The sequence below is a fragment of the Podarcis filfolensis genome (assembly GCF_964270895.1).
Source record: "Podarcis filfolensis genome assembly, chromosome: 1".
Taxonomy (NCBI): Eukaryota; Metazoa; Chordata; class Lepidosauria; order Squamata; family Lacertidae; genus Podarcis; species Podarcis filfolensis.
Window position 1 is genome coordinate 52,246,200 of NC_139604.1, and position 13,477 is coordinate 52,259,676.

A 13,477-nucleotide genomic window follows, 5' to 3' on the forward strand; every position below is an offset into this window, starting at 1 on the left:
TTAATCCACAACTTGTGAAAAGCTTTGTGAAAAATGTGCCCTCCCACCAAGCGGTAGGATGCCTGTGTGCCAACCTCTGAGACATTTGGGGGTTGGAAGGGATCTCCCCAGCACTCCTGGCCTCTTTCTTAAACATAGGCTGGAGGAAGGAGGGGGGCTTTTCAGACTTGTGGTGGAATGGCATGTGATAATAGCATAAGCCAGGCTGGTGGCTGAGGAACGGAAGAGAGCTGTGGGAGAGCTAGGAAAGTTTTCACCTGGGCCTTAAGACATCCATTACCCACAAAGTGCGGTGCATATATTGGAGAAGGGAAGCAGCCTAGCGTAGTCACCTTCAACTTTTTCAGACGCAGATCTTGCCTTTAATTTCAAAAATGCATTCAGGGATCAACTTCTTCATTATTATTATTTTCTAACCATATATTTCTCTGGTGGTAGCGTTGCTGTTGCAACCATTTTTAGGCCAGGCTGCAAATCCTTACCCACCGGCTGAAGATCCTGGGGCAGGAGTCCTCAACCATTTTGGGTGGTTTTGGAAATCTCAAATACTGTTGTGGGCACCACAACAACTGGCAATACTCGGGCATAATAGCTGCATGCCCCCCACAAGTCAATTAAAAATATTGTTTGGAAATGGCAGGCCTCTTGTTGGGTCCCAAGGAGGTGTCTGAGAATGATGTTGTGTCAGCCGGCACCATGTTGGGGACCCCACATCTAGGGTGCTTGGCCTTTCTGGGCAAGGCCATAGCAATGACGGGAGCGGGGGTGTCTTCTTTGGACAACTGTTGGCTCAACCCCTTCCCTTTCAGGTGTTCCAGATGACTTGGCCCTCGGCCTGGAGCTGAGCCGGCGGGACCAGCAAGCTGTGCAAAGCCGCAAGCCAGCCCCTCCTTCGCCGGCGCCGCAGCACCCACCCCCCAAGCGCCCGTCCCCCAGTTCGTCCCCTGTGATCTTGTACACCGACAGCGACGAGGACGATGAGGACCTGCAGCTGGCGATGGCCTACAGCCTGTCTGAAATGGAGGCCAAGGGCCAGCACAGAGCAGGTGCGAGAAGCCCCTCGAAAAAGCAGCCCCCTGGAAAAGCGCAGTTGCCACAGGGGAGCCACGCCACGGACAGCCAGGCGGACAGGCTGTCCAAGCCCCCCTCTAAATCCCCCTCGGAGGCCGTGGGAGGGAGCGGACGGGGAAAGGGCAGAGGCAAAGACTCCTCCCCTAAGAAGAAGAAAGATGCGCAGTGCAGCCTCCTCTGAGCCGGCCTGAGACTGGGCTTTCATTGGTTGGTGTGCTTGGGACCCTGGCCAATGGAGGAGCGGGGGGTTGTTCCATCAGGACCGGCTGCCGTGATGCGTCACTGGCAGAATCGCCCGAAGGCCCACCCGGTCAGAAGAGGAGGTGCTACTGCTGCTGCTGCTACTGAGTAAAGGGCAGGAGCAAATTCTGTTAGCTCTGTGTGTGTGTGATTTGGCATGGAGAGGCATTGGCCCAGGCAGCTCCTGCACAGCAAAGCCCTGGTGCCTTCAGCAAGTTCAAGCTGTGCTGTCTGCCTTGCTGCTGTAGTGCATGGCTTGGCTGTATGTCCCTGTCGTTCTCCTGTACTGCATAGATCCATGAGGGGGTGGGGGTGGGAGGGGGCTGTGCTCTTGGCTGCCACTGCTTGCCCTGGGCACTAAAGGAAGCGAATGCATTGCTTCCACCCCAGGGTTTTGTATCAGCAATTTGGGGGAGCTGACATATATATTTATTATTATTATTATTATTATTATTATTATTATTATTATTATTTTATTTATTGTTACGTCCCAAATAACAGAATGTGATGGCCTATGTTGAGGGCCGTCTTCTAAATTTGCCCTGGATCCGAGTGCCTTTTCTGCACTGACATCCCCTCCCGTCTCCATGCATGGTACCAAATCCTGTGCCTTTATCCCCCGACCACTGCTACTGGGGGGAGGGGGTGGGCAACAAAACAACCCCTATATGCGAAGGGCTAGTGAGAACTCAACCTGCACTTAAGGTGGTGGCCGTCCTACAGTGACTAGCAGCAGAGCGGTCTGTTGATGGGCTGAGATGTCAGAGAAGGCACAGCTCTGAGAGAGGACTCGGCTCTCTTCCGCTTACTTGGCAGCGCTGCCCATTTTCAGCCTTTGGGGGGGCAGCCTAGGCATGGAAAATCACGTAGCAACTGCCTTAGGCCCTAACACTTGAGCACCCAATTTCCTGTGCAGAGGAAGAGAGGGGAGGTACCACAGGGGGGCAGGGAGGTCTGAACACGGACCAGGCTACATTAGTTGTGTCTGTCATGACAATGTAGTTGAAAGGCACTTCCTGCTTTTGGAACTTCCTGGGGACTGAGGAATGTGTGAGACATAACGCATGTAGGTTTATACCTCTGTGGAGAACCTGTGGCTCCTCCAGATGGTGCTGGAATGCAACTCCCAGTATCCCTGACTTTTGGCTGAGGCTGATGGGAGCAACATCTGGATGGCCGCAGAGGTTCCGCTTACCTGCCCTGTAGTTTGCAAGTGCATGCCATCTTCCCCTGCAACTTTTGCCTGCCCCTAAACTGCTTGCTGGCGTCTTGCACCACTCCCTGCAGCTGTGACCTCCTCCTTTCCCCCTCCCCTGCTTCCCAGGGCCTTTGCACCCTCCTCTTTCTCTCCCTGATCCCTTTTGTGTCTAATGTAACCCCCTGGTGGCAGGCCCTGGATAAGGCTTCGGTGGATGCTCGATGTAGGAATGTAACTTGTTGGTGCCCTTTCTCTCTCTCTCTGCTGTTGTTGCTGCTGCCGCTGCCGCCACTGCTTGTCTCCTCACCTGCCCATCCCTCCCTCCTGTGCTTCCCATGCCACAGACCCTGATGGACAGGCATACTCTGTCTGATGCCCCTCCATGCTGCCTCTCTGCAGGTAACCCTCAAGTGTTCATTTTGTCCAGTTGGTTGAAATGGCGAAAGATCTGCAGGGTGGTTCTGCTGGTGGTGATGGTTTAAAAAAATAATAATAATAGCAGAGTTGTGTATATTTCCTACACAGCCTGGCATTTTGCCATACAAAATTGCCTATCTTTTAAAGTGAGTTTCTGGCTGTTAAGATGCAGCCACTTCCATGTGCTTTCCCTTCCTCTCTTCTTTTCTGTCACCTGTTCCTGGATTCCAAAATACCCAGAGGTTGGGGGTTTTTTTGGGGGGTAGGGGGTGTTAATTGGATTGTAGAGGCGGGGGGGGGGGGTAAATGTATTTTTGGAAATGCTTAAGTATTTGTAGATAGGAAAGTGCAGTTTAAGTATGTCAACAAACCTTAGATTTGTTGGTTGCAGTGTTTTATTCTGGGTTTGGAGCAGAATGCATGAACCTCAAGTCCATTAGGCTGCTTCCCGCCAAACCATGCTCCTATCAATCTGCTGACATCAGCTGATGAGCAGGGGATGATGTTTTGTTTTGTGTTGGCTGCACATGTCAGTTCCCCACAATGTGTTGTTGTGCAGCCAAAGCAGCAGGATGCAATCCCCTCCCCCAGTCAGCTGATGAGAGAGAGGATAAATCTTGTTCAGAATTCTTCAGTCCCGCTGGGTGCTGCTTTGCCAGTGTATTTCCTGAGGCGAACATGTTGGCAAAGCAGACCACCCCCATGGGTCAACTTTGATAGGTGAGTGGAATCATCAGATGATTGACTGGTGGTCAAAGTTGGCTCATGGGGTGTGAGGAGATAAAGACCTGGCTGACCTGGTTGTCCACTCCTAGTTTGGCAGTACGGAATATGCACAGCCCTAGTGATTATGATTGTGGTAATTGATCTGCCCCAAATCTCTCTTGCCTTTGTGTGCACATTCCACGCTACAAGAGTCCTCGTTAGTCCTTGCCCTGATACATCCCTGCACTGGGTACTGTTTGAGGGAGGGTGATAGATCCCCTCACAGCTGTATCAGCTAGGGGCATCCGAGAGTTTCTTGGGCAGATTCACATAATTCAGTTGTCAAGGTGAGCACATGGCTTCAGCATGTGGCTGTGGCCAAGTGGGGCCTAGAAACTGCTTCAATTCATAAGCCTCAGTTGCAGTGCTCTCCCTAATTCATCACATCATTATAGAAGCACCGCATAGCTCAGTTGGTAGAGCATGAGACTCTTAATCTCAGGGCCGTGGGTTTGAACCCCGCGTTGGGCAAAAGAGTCCTGCATTGCAGGGAGTTGGAGTAGATGACCCTTGTGGCCCCTTCCAACGCTACATTTCTATTATTCTGTGTGAAGGCCTCTAGGAGCTCCACTGGTTAATATAGAATTGGGTGTTGAACACTGCCCATATGTGAGGCCACCAAGAGAACACATTTAATCTGCTCTGAGCTCCTTTTGTAGGAAAGATTGCCTATAAATAACAAAAACAGGTGAGTTTGCTTCTCCTCTGTGTACAACCTGGGGCTGCACTTCGCCATAAGCACAGCTTGAACCTAGTGCTTTTCAGCTTTGGAGCCCAAGGTGATGTTGGACTACAACTCCCAACATGCCTGATCATTGGCTAAGCTGGCTGGGGATGATGGGAGTTGTAGTTCAACAACATCCAGGGGCCCAAGGTTGAACAACACTGTGTCTAACCCACGTTCTCCTTGTGTCTACCTAGATCCTCTCATAGATGAAAGCAGCAGCCTCTCACTCAGGAGTGGCTCACCTGTGGCCCTCCAGATGTTGCTGAATCATAACGCCACATCAGCCCTGACCATCCTGGGTGTGAGGCTGATGAGAGCTGGAGTCCAGCAAGTTTTGGAGGGTCACAACTTAGTCACTCACCTTCAGCCTCTTGCTCCAGAAAAGTTTCCTGGAACTGAGTGTTGCATATGACTGAAGTATTCACAGGAATGGTCATTCTCTAAAACTCTAGGTCGTTTTACATTTAAAAAACTTCCAACCACACATTTTGAGCAACTAAAATCAGGTCTTAAAAAAGAATTTCACTCATTCCAAATATTTCATAGGAGGTGCACCTGCCGCACCCCCAAGTTCCCCCAATTTTGTACATTGGAAAAAATGTATCCCCTCGTTTCCCCCTCCCCAGGTCTTCATACCTCTGGTTCCCTTTTCCCTTGCTTATGAGCAATTTGCACCCAAGCCTTTGCAGGATGAATATTTTCATGTAATGTTTAACCCTTTAACTGGCAGGGGACCGTGGATGGGTGGGAAGGTGATGGTTCTGCAGAGCAACTGGCTACAATTCCTTATTTTGCATGCTCGGATGCACTCTTTCCTCCCCTGATTTGTTAAAGGGCAGTGGCTCTTTCTTGACCTTATCATTAATCCTGAGTCCACAGCAGCTGTGCCTTGATGCTAGAGCCCCTCACCAGCCCCTCCACTCCACTCCCTCTCAGTACTGCAAGTCATACTCCTGCTTGGCGAAGCCTGACCTTCCGGGGGGTGGGGGGGGGATGATGTAGTGCACAGCCCAGGCTCTGCTTGCTGTCACATCACTTTTCACTGCTGTCTGATTCACTCGGTGTCTGTTTTTCTCCCTCCTCCTCCCTCCCTCCCCCCTCCCTCCTGTCCTGTCTCCTTGCTTGTCTCCCCAGGTGTGTTCTGAGTCTGGAAGAGCCATGGGAGAATTGCCACTCTAGCACTCTGTGCTCCCAGAAGGCTACTCAAGCCTGGACTTCGCTTTCTGTTCCCTCCCTGAGCCCTGCCTGGGGGAACGATTGATGGGCAGGTGCCGAGCGTGTGACTTCCTCCCCACTAGTTCTCTCTCTGCTGCGTGTCCTATAGCACTCAGTAGCTCAAAAGGGTCGGGCTCGGCGCAGCCCATCTTTTTTTAACACAACAATGTACTTGTAGCTATGCTGCTGCTGCTGCTCCTGAGTTAACAGCACCTCTTGGTGGGGTTGGGCGGAGGTATCCCCAAGCCCCCCGCTGCCTGTAGCTCCCTTTTCACCGGTGCCCTGTTCCCTTGCAAGAGAGGACCGTGGCTAAAGGAGTGCGATGGACTTTTTTCGCTGGACCATTTTATGAGTAAGTTATGAAGGAGACGGCGGTGCTGTGTGAACTGTGGTGGGCACAGGAAGTGATAAGCCTTTCCGATGCAGGTTGGCCTTCTGGTCCTCTTTAGCTCCAGCAGGGACTCTCTGGGCCACAGCACAACAACACTCTTCCTGTTTATAGTGTTGACTGACTGACTGATTGGGTGTGGGTAGGTGTGGAGGTGTTGGGACAGAAACCGTGGGAGAAGGGCTTCCAGTTTTAGCATAGAAGACTTTGTGCTCGACAGCAGCTGTGGGCAACTTTTGGCCCTCCAGATATTGCTGGACCACAGTTCTCCTCAGCCCTGGCCATTGGCCCCGATGGGAACTACTGTAGTTCAGCAGCACCTAGAGAGCCAAAGATTCCCCCTCACCTCCACAGCAGCATTTCTCAGCCTGGTAGTCCATCAACATATGGGGAGCAATGGGGGTTGGACTCCCAGCAGCCACCTGCAGACCCAAGGGTGGGGGAGGCTGCTCTAGGGCCAAAGGGCTATAAACCAAATTTTCCCTCAGAGCGGCAGGGATGTCACTTTTCCAGACCAGGCCTTGCAGAGAGAGTGGGCGTGTAGTATAGGCCTCTCATGCCAAGAAGGAGAGGGCTGGGGCTGTCTCTCTCTCTCCTTTTCTCTCTCTCCCCTTTCTTTCTCTCTGATCCCTTGGAGGAAATCCTCTCCCAGAAGGTAACAAGGCTGGAGTTAACTTGCTCAGTGTATCTCTTGACTCGGGAGTGAGATTGATCTGTTTTGTAATTCAAAGCACTGGCCTGGTATATAGAGTGGAAAACATTGTCAATAAATTTATTTGCAATGAATGCTGTGTCAGAATTTCATCGCTGGTATCAAGTACTTCAACTCACAAATACTGACACGTGCCAGCTAGGAAAGAAAATAAATGAGCCCCCTAGGGGTGGGGCTGTTGTCTGCCTTGACTCAAGCCAGCCCCCAGATGCTGAGGATTGAACCTAGAACCTTTTTCATTCAATGCAAATGCTCTACCATGGACTTAAGGCCTCCCGTGTTCAGGCGGAGCAGCTGAAGGCAAGCAGTCCCCTTTGTATTCCTACCCTTTCAAGGAAGCGGCTCGGCAGTGGACGGGTTGTGTGCCTGGCATGCGTTGGGACACTTGGCCGCCGCTTTTGCAGCCCACAACGCGAATAGCGCTGCCCCACCCCCACCCCTTCTGGATGACACACAACATGAGTAGGCTGGGCTGCAGCTGCACAAACGCGACACAAAAACTTTATTCACATCAAATACAAAATTAGATTCTCTAGAAATGTCTCTTGGTGTACGTAACATCACAGAGAGAAAGTGGACGGGGCAACATGGTGGGGAGGAGCAGGCATAGGTCCATCTCTCCCAGAGCAACACCCCGCCCCCTTTTTTGGAAAAGGAGGGAAAGGCTGCTAGGCTGTAAGTAACGGGGAGTAGACATAGGGCAGGCATGGCCAAACTTGGGCCTCCAGTTGTTTTGGGACTACATTTCCCATCATCCCTGACCACTGGTCCTGTTAGCTAGGGATGATGGGAGTTGTAGTCCCAAAACAGCTGGAGGGCCAAGTTTGGCCATGCCTGACATAGGGGAAAGGAGCGATTGGGGTAGAAGCCTTGTTACGCTTTCCCCACTCTCACTTGTCATAGACCTAGGGACCCTAGGGGGCTGCTCCAAATCGAGGGTGAGGAGATGATTGGAGAAGGAAGAGATGGAAGGGGCATGATGACCACATGGTTTAATTAGATAGACTTCCCTAGCAGTGCCTTGTCGTGGATATTACCCCCGATTATGGCACAGGGACAAAGCAGCATTCTGTATAGATGAGGAGCCCACATGCACCCACAAAGTCTACACCTCTCACCTTTGTAGAAGCAGGCACATCTACAGTGGCTGGACACACAAAGGAGGCTCCTTGGAAAACTTGCCTTGACACAGTGTCTGAGCGCAGAGCCCCTTGTATTGCTCTGTGGCACATCCAGCTATGTTTATTAGGGCACAGACTAACCTCCAAAGTGTGTCAAAGTACCCACTTCCCACTAACTAAGGGCTGCGTCCAGAGCAAGGGCAGTCAACCTCCAGAAGTTGCTAGACGACAAACTGGCTATTTGCAATGCTAGCTAGGACTCCTGGGAGTTGTAGTTGCCCAGCAGCATGTGGAGGGCACAACACTGGCAACCCCTGTCCCAGGAGAACATGGGCAGGGTAGCACCCCACAGTATGAGGAGGGTTAGGGGCTGAGGGGTGGGGCAGGCAGGTGAGGGGCCACCACCCGTAGCTTAAATTCAGTCATGGTCGATAACATGGAAATAGACTTTATGAAGGAAGAACATCCCAGGCAAGGACACGGCACAGCAGAGGCAAAAGGGATCGAGTTGGGGGGAGTCACAAAGCTGGGGTACGCCGAGTGGGGCATCACTGTGGCAGGGCCTTCAGGATGGCATTCACCTCCTCCGCCACGGCTGTCAGTGCAAACTCAAACTGGTCCTGGGGATACATAAAATCAGTCTGGGTGTCTGCAGCCCCCACATCATGTTCTTAATCCCCTTCACCTCAAAATTAGGGGAAAAAAGGCAGCAAAGATGGGGAACCTGTGGACTCCAACTCCCATCAGCCACTGCCAGTCCTGGATGCTGGGAGTTGGAGTCCAACAACATCTTCTCAACAGAAGGGGGTGGGGAATGTGTGGCACTGCGACTGGTGCTGCACTCCCCTCAGTCCTAGCCAGCATGCTCAATGGGCAGGGATTTGGGAAGTTGCAGATTGGACCTCACTTTCCTACCACTGCAGGTGTAAAGAGCTTTAGGGACACGGAAGTGGGGGGAGGGATGTACCTGGCCCTGCTTGACAGAAGGGGCTTTTGCCTGTTCTTGTTTTGACAATGCTTCTTGCTTGCCCAGATGGAGAATAAAGAGGTAGGGGGGGGGGTGTGTGTGTGTAGAGAAGCTATCCTACTGTACAAAGGTAGACTTGAGCATCCTCACTCTGCCCACTTTTGTAAGCTTGGCCAGGAAGGAACATAGCGTCGGCCTGCTCTGGATAGGGTTTGGTAACCCAAAAGTCCCTAGTTTCTTCCTTTTTTCTTTTTTTTTACTTCAGTCCTTCTCATTCCAAACCTAGGCACTCTAATCTCCTGGGTAAAAAACCCTGACCTTTAGTATGCTACCAAGCACCATGTCTGACCCCCCCCCCCAATAGGCAGGGACAGAGAGTACAATGGTTGCTTGACTTAGGCCTCATCTGCAGTACACATACAAAGCCACATCAGACCACTTTAAACCACCACAACTTCCCCCACAGAATCCCAGGATCTGTAGCTTGTTAAGAGTGCTGAGAGCTGTAAAGAAGAAAGACCCCCTATTCCCCTCAAAGAGCTATAATTCTCAAAGTGGTTGAACATTCGATCCCTCTTCAAAGGGGACTCTGAGAATTACAGCTCTGTGAGGGGAATAGTGGTCTCCGAACAATTCTCGGCACCCTTAACAAACTACATCTCCCAGGATTCTTTGGGGGTTCGTGGCTGCTTGAAGTGATGTGATGCCACTTAAATGCATAGTGCAGGTGGGGCCTACACTTCCCTTCCACCCTGTCACTGCCAGAAGGACCCAATGCATTCTTATTCCATGCCCTCCAGGAACCAAGTTATGCCACCAGCGTCCACCCACAGCAGGTGTTTCAGGTTTTGTCCACAAGTAGTGGGCACAGGGCAGGGATAGCTCAGGTGATGCCTGCCAGATGTTGGCCTACGATTCCCATCATCCCTGACCATTGATGATGCTGGCTGGGGCTGCAGAGCATTACATTGGCTACCTGAAAGCAAGCATCCCAACATACCTTTGTCTGCACCATGCCAGGTCGCTGATCTCGCACGTGCTCCAGGGTGGCTGCTATGTCAATCTCCTTCACACCTAGCAGGCAGGAGGAGAGGTAAAGTCAGAATTGAGTGAAGGGGTAAGAAACAGTGAAGAGGGAAACTCCATATCCCCATGAACAAAATGGTGGCTGTGGAATCTGAAGATAATCAGGGGTAAATGCAGAAGAGACAGGAGGAGATGGTGGGTTGGAGGCCTTCAGACAGCAGGGGCCTGTCTTTGTGCAGTAGTTTGTGCACCTGGAGGCTTGGCCAAGACCAGGTTGTGTGCATGGAAAAGACCTGCCTTCCCTCCCATCCCTTCTCACCTTTGGCCATTCGGTTCAGAACCATGTCGATAAGGATATACGTCCCGGTCCTTCCTGCGCCATCACTGCAAAAAGATAAGAGGTTTGGCACTGCTGCTGAGAACAACACAACAAAAGAGGTGATCCAACTCTGCTGTTTCCCTTAGAAGGGGACCCTTTGACCTGACAGTACAATTTAGTTCTATGACATGAGATGCTTCTGATGGGCAAATCCCCCGCCCAGCCCGGCAAAATCCATCACACTTTGCTGTGTGCTTCTGAAAAGAACTGTTCTCTGTACCTCAGCGGGGTGGTGTTTCCACGGCAACACCACAACCAATTAGACTCAGCCTTCCCAGGGCATTACCTGCAGTGGATGACGATTGGGCATGAGCGGCCGCGGTAGCACTTGTTCACCTTCCTGCCGGAACAAGGAGAGGTTAGGATCAGAGAGCAGCCCTGCTTTGGGTTTCAACTGATTGCAGGGCAGCTGCACAGATTAAGGCAATACCCTCCCCACCTCACTTACCAAGCCAAGGAGAACTAGGAATGGGTGCAAGGATGGTTCTCAGCGAGCTCTTGACAGCAGGAGCTCAGCACCAAGTGGGACCAAAACACTTTACTCCCAACTATCATCAGTATACAGGCAGGAGGACACTGTGTACAGATGGAACTTTGCAAAGTCAACTGGCAGAGATTCTCCTACGTGGCCCATGGGACACTTTCCAAAACGTCAAAAAAAGGTGAAAGTGCAGAAGCCTCCAAGAGGCATGGAGCCTAAAATGCTACTTTGCAGAACAAGTGTTCCTTTTCAAAGCCCGTTCCAAGTGTCTCCCAGTAATCCCCCAAATGGATTTTTAAAATTTGGTTCATCACATTGGATTTTCAATCCTCTTCACCCACCAAAAATGGTATTTTAAAAATCACATACTAATTGATCCACTGGAGAGCAAAATGTCATTCTATTTAATCCGCCCCCTGCAACACACCATTAAATAACCCAAGTATGAGTGCATTAAACCAATGCGATTACTATAGTGCACATGGTAAAATGGAGTGAACAAGTGATTGAGATTGCTTGCACCAGTCCATATATTTTTCCTAACAAAAACATTTATTTCACATTTACATATCCAATATGAAATGCATATCCTTCACATGACCAGTGTTCCACTGTAGCAACATGAGAGTCCTTTGTTTTGTTATTTGGGGTCCTTTTCACAGCTACACATCTGATTCCACAAAGTGAGTGATGCTGCTCTCATCACTTCACCTTGATTGCTCTTCTGGAGGTGAAGAGCCTTGCTTTCTTGCTAGTTGCAGAATTTTTGCTGGCAAGGGGGAAATTTCTTTATTTTTGAGAGAGGAATTTTTTGTATCCACACCATGGGGTGTCACAGATCAGCTAGTCAAATTGTGTGAACAATGAGAAGGAATTATGTCAAATGAATCTAATATATAAGAAAGATGATATTCTGGTTATTTGATTGCTGCACATGTTGAAGGGGCTGGATCTGGATCAAAAAGGACACATTACTCTGCAGAGCATCAGTCAGGCAGTCTGACATTTCGGAGCACTTTGATATATATAAGGTTCCAAAAAGCAGGTGCAGTATGCCAAAATATCTCAGAGGTGGGGAAGAAAGCATATTATTGAAGATGTCTGCAGGCTGATTTGCAAAACTTCTGCCTATAGCATTCAGCTGTGAAAAATACGATCTTATAGCAGGAAAAGGGAACCTGTGACCCTCCAGATGTTGTTGGACTCCAACTCTCATCAGCCCCACCCAGCAAAGCCAACGGCCAGGAATGATGAGAGCCAGAGGCATTGCATCCACTGCCTGCAAACTGCAGGTTTAACTGGCAGGCTATGAGCAAGGGACCTGCTCCGTATCAAAGTGCCATTTCCATTTCCATGTGCTCATGGTGGCAGAGAGTCATGGGCTCTTCGTCCTCGTGGATCAAATCCCCTCTCTTGCCTTATGGCACAGACCCTCCATCCACTCACAACCGCCACGCACAGCTTCCTTGTTCTCCAATGGAAATCTGCACGTAAGAGACTGGATCTAGTTTTGGGCCTCTTTTGCTCTGGTGAACGAGGGCAGAGCAGGGAGGGAGGGCAGAAGGTGGAGCACGACAGCAGCTGAGGCCCTGTCTCATTCCATGCAGCCAGCACAGCGGCCAATGATCACTTTTGTGACTATGCAACTGGGCCAGGATTACTAGCTGCAAATCACAAAAATGACACTGGCGGCTGTGAGAGAAAAAAGAGAGAGGAAAAAGGAAGGAAGGAAGAAGAGGAGGAGAGGTGGTGGTGGTGGTGAAGGAGAGAGAGAGAGCGCAATGGTGTAATGCAGGCAGAGGAAAGAGCTAAGCAATTTCCATAGGGAACTAGAGAGGCAAAGAGCCTCATAAAGCAGCACCAACAGGACACAGATGGGAGAGAAAGGCAGAGCTGAGAGCAAGCTGGGATCCTCTCGTATTTCAGCTTGCTTAGGTTGCACATGTGCCCTGGGCCCCCAAATGCTGCCCATTGGTGGGGGAAGCTGAGAAGGCCACAGGAACCGTTGAACCCCAAGCCGTGACACCGGGATCCTTTCCTCTCTGTCATCTTCCAAGCCTGAAGCCACACAGAGAGTTTTCCTAATGGATCTGGAAATGCACAGAGATGCCTCTTTTTGCAATGGCTGCCGGGGAAGCTAAGCAACCCCACGTCCACACCCACCGCCAGCACAGATGTCAAGGCAGCAGGAGTCCCCTTGCACAAGGAGGATGGATGGATGCAGAGAGAGAGAAAGAAAGAAAGAGAGGCTTATTGGAGCACGCGGGAGGGACAAGACAGAGGGGATAAAACAGGTTAGAAATAATTTGGAAGCAGGTTGCGTAAGATGGGCCAATCGCTCCAGACACAAACTCTCTATAAGGGGGAAAAGGACCCAATTTCGCAGTCTCCCTCTGCTCCTTTACAGTGTTTTCTCCACTTTTTTTGCCCCATGCAGTGTTTTTATCCATTGGATCTCATCTCACTGTGAGGCTGGGTGGTGGGGAGAACCCACACAACATAGACCATAGCTGAATTTGGGACCCTCAGAAATGTTGATCCTTGGCTGCTGTCAGAAAACATGCAGAATAATGACACATATTTGCATAGTTACCTTCATTAGACTAAGATAAGTGTGGGGACCCCTTTGGCCCTCCAGTTAATGCTGAACAAACAGTTCACATCAACCCCGGCCACTGGCCATGCTTGCTGGGACTGATGGGAGCTGTATTTCAGCAACATTTGGAGCGCCAAATGGTCCTCACAGCTGGCGTAAGACATCCCACTTGGT

General features: G+C 50.6%; 2 protein-coding genes across 4 annotated transcripts in view; one reads left to right on the forward strand and one right to left on the reverse strand.

Annotated features, from left to right (window-relative positions):
• The window catches only part of LOC310747095 (uncharacterized protein), a 34,875-nt gene extending 28,068 nt beyond the window's left edge, over positions 1 to 6,807 (forward strand). The window contains exons 20-22 of the mRNA XM_083581429.1: positions 810 to 1,046; positions 2,854 to 2,908; positions 5,553 to 6,807. Coding sequence (XP_083437555.1) covers positions 810 to 1,046; positions 2,854 to 2,882 — 266 coding nt within the window. The 3' untranslated portion in view covers positions 2,883 to 2,908; positions 5,553 to 6,807. The remainder of the gene's footprint in view (positions 1 to 809; positions 1,047 to 2,853; positions 2,909 to 5,552) is intronic.
• Positions 6,808 to 7,206: 399 nt separating this feature from the next.
• PTPRN (protein tyrosine phosphatase receptor type N) overlaps positions 7,207 to 13,477 on the reverse strand; it is a 32,954-nt gene continuing 26,683 nt past the window's right edge. For all 3 annotated transcript variants that reach the window (XM_083590911.1, XM_083590912.1, XM_083590910.1), the window contains 4 exons: positions 10,513 to 10,566; positions 10,167 to 10,231; positions 9,822 to 9,895; positions 7,207 to 8,474 (listed from right to left, as the gene is read on the reverse strand). In XM_083590911.1, the coding sequence (XP_083447037.1) occupies positions 8,403 to 8,474; positions 9,822 to 9,895; positions 10,167 to 10,231; positions 10,513 to 10,566 (265 nt within the window). In that variant the 3' untranslated portion in view covers positions 7,207 to 8,402. The remainder of the gene's footprint in view (positions 8,475 to 9,821; positions 9,896 to 10,166; positions 10,232 to 10,512; positions 10,567 to 13,477) is intronic.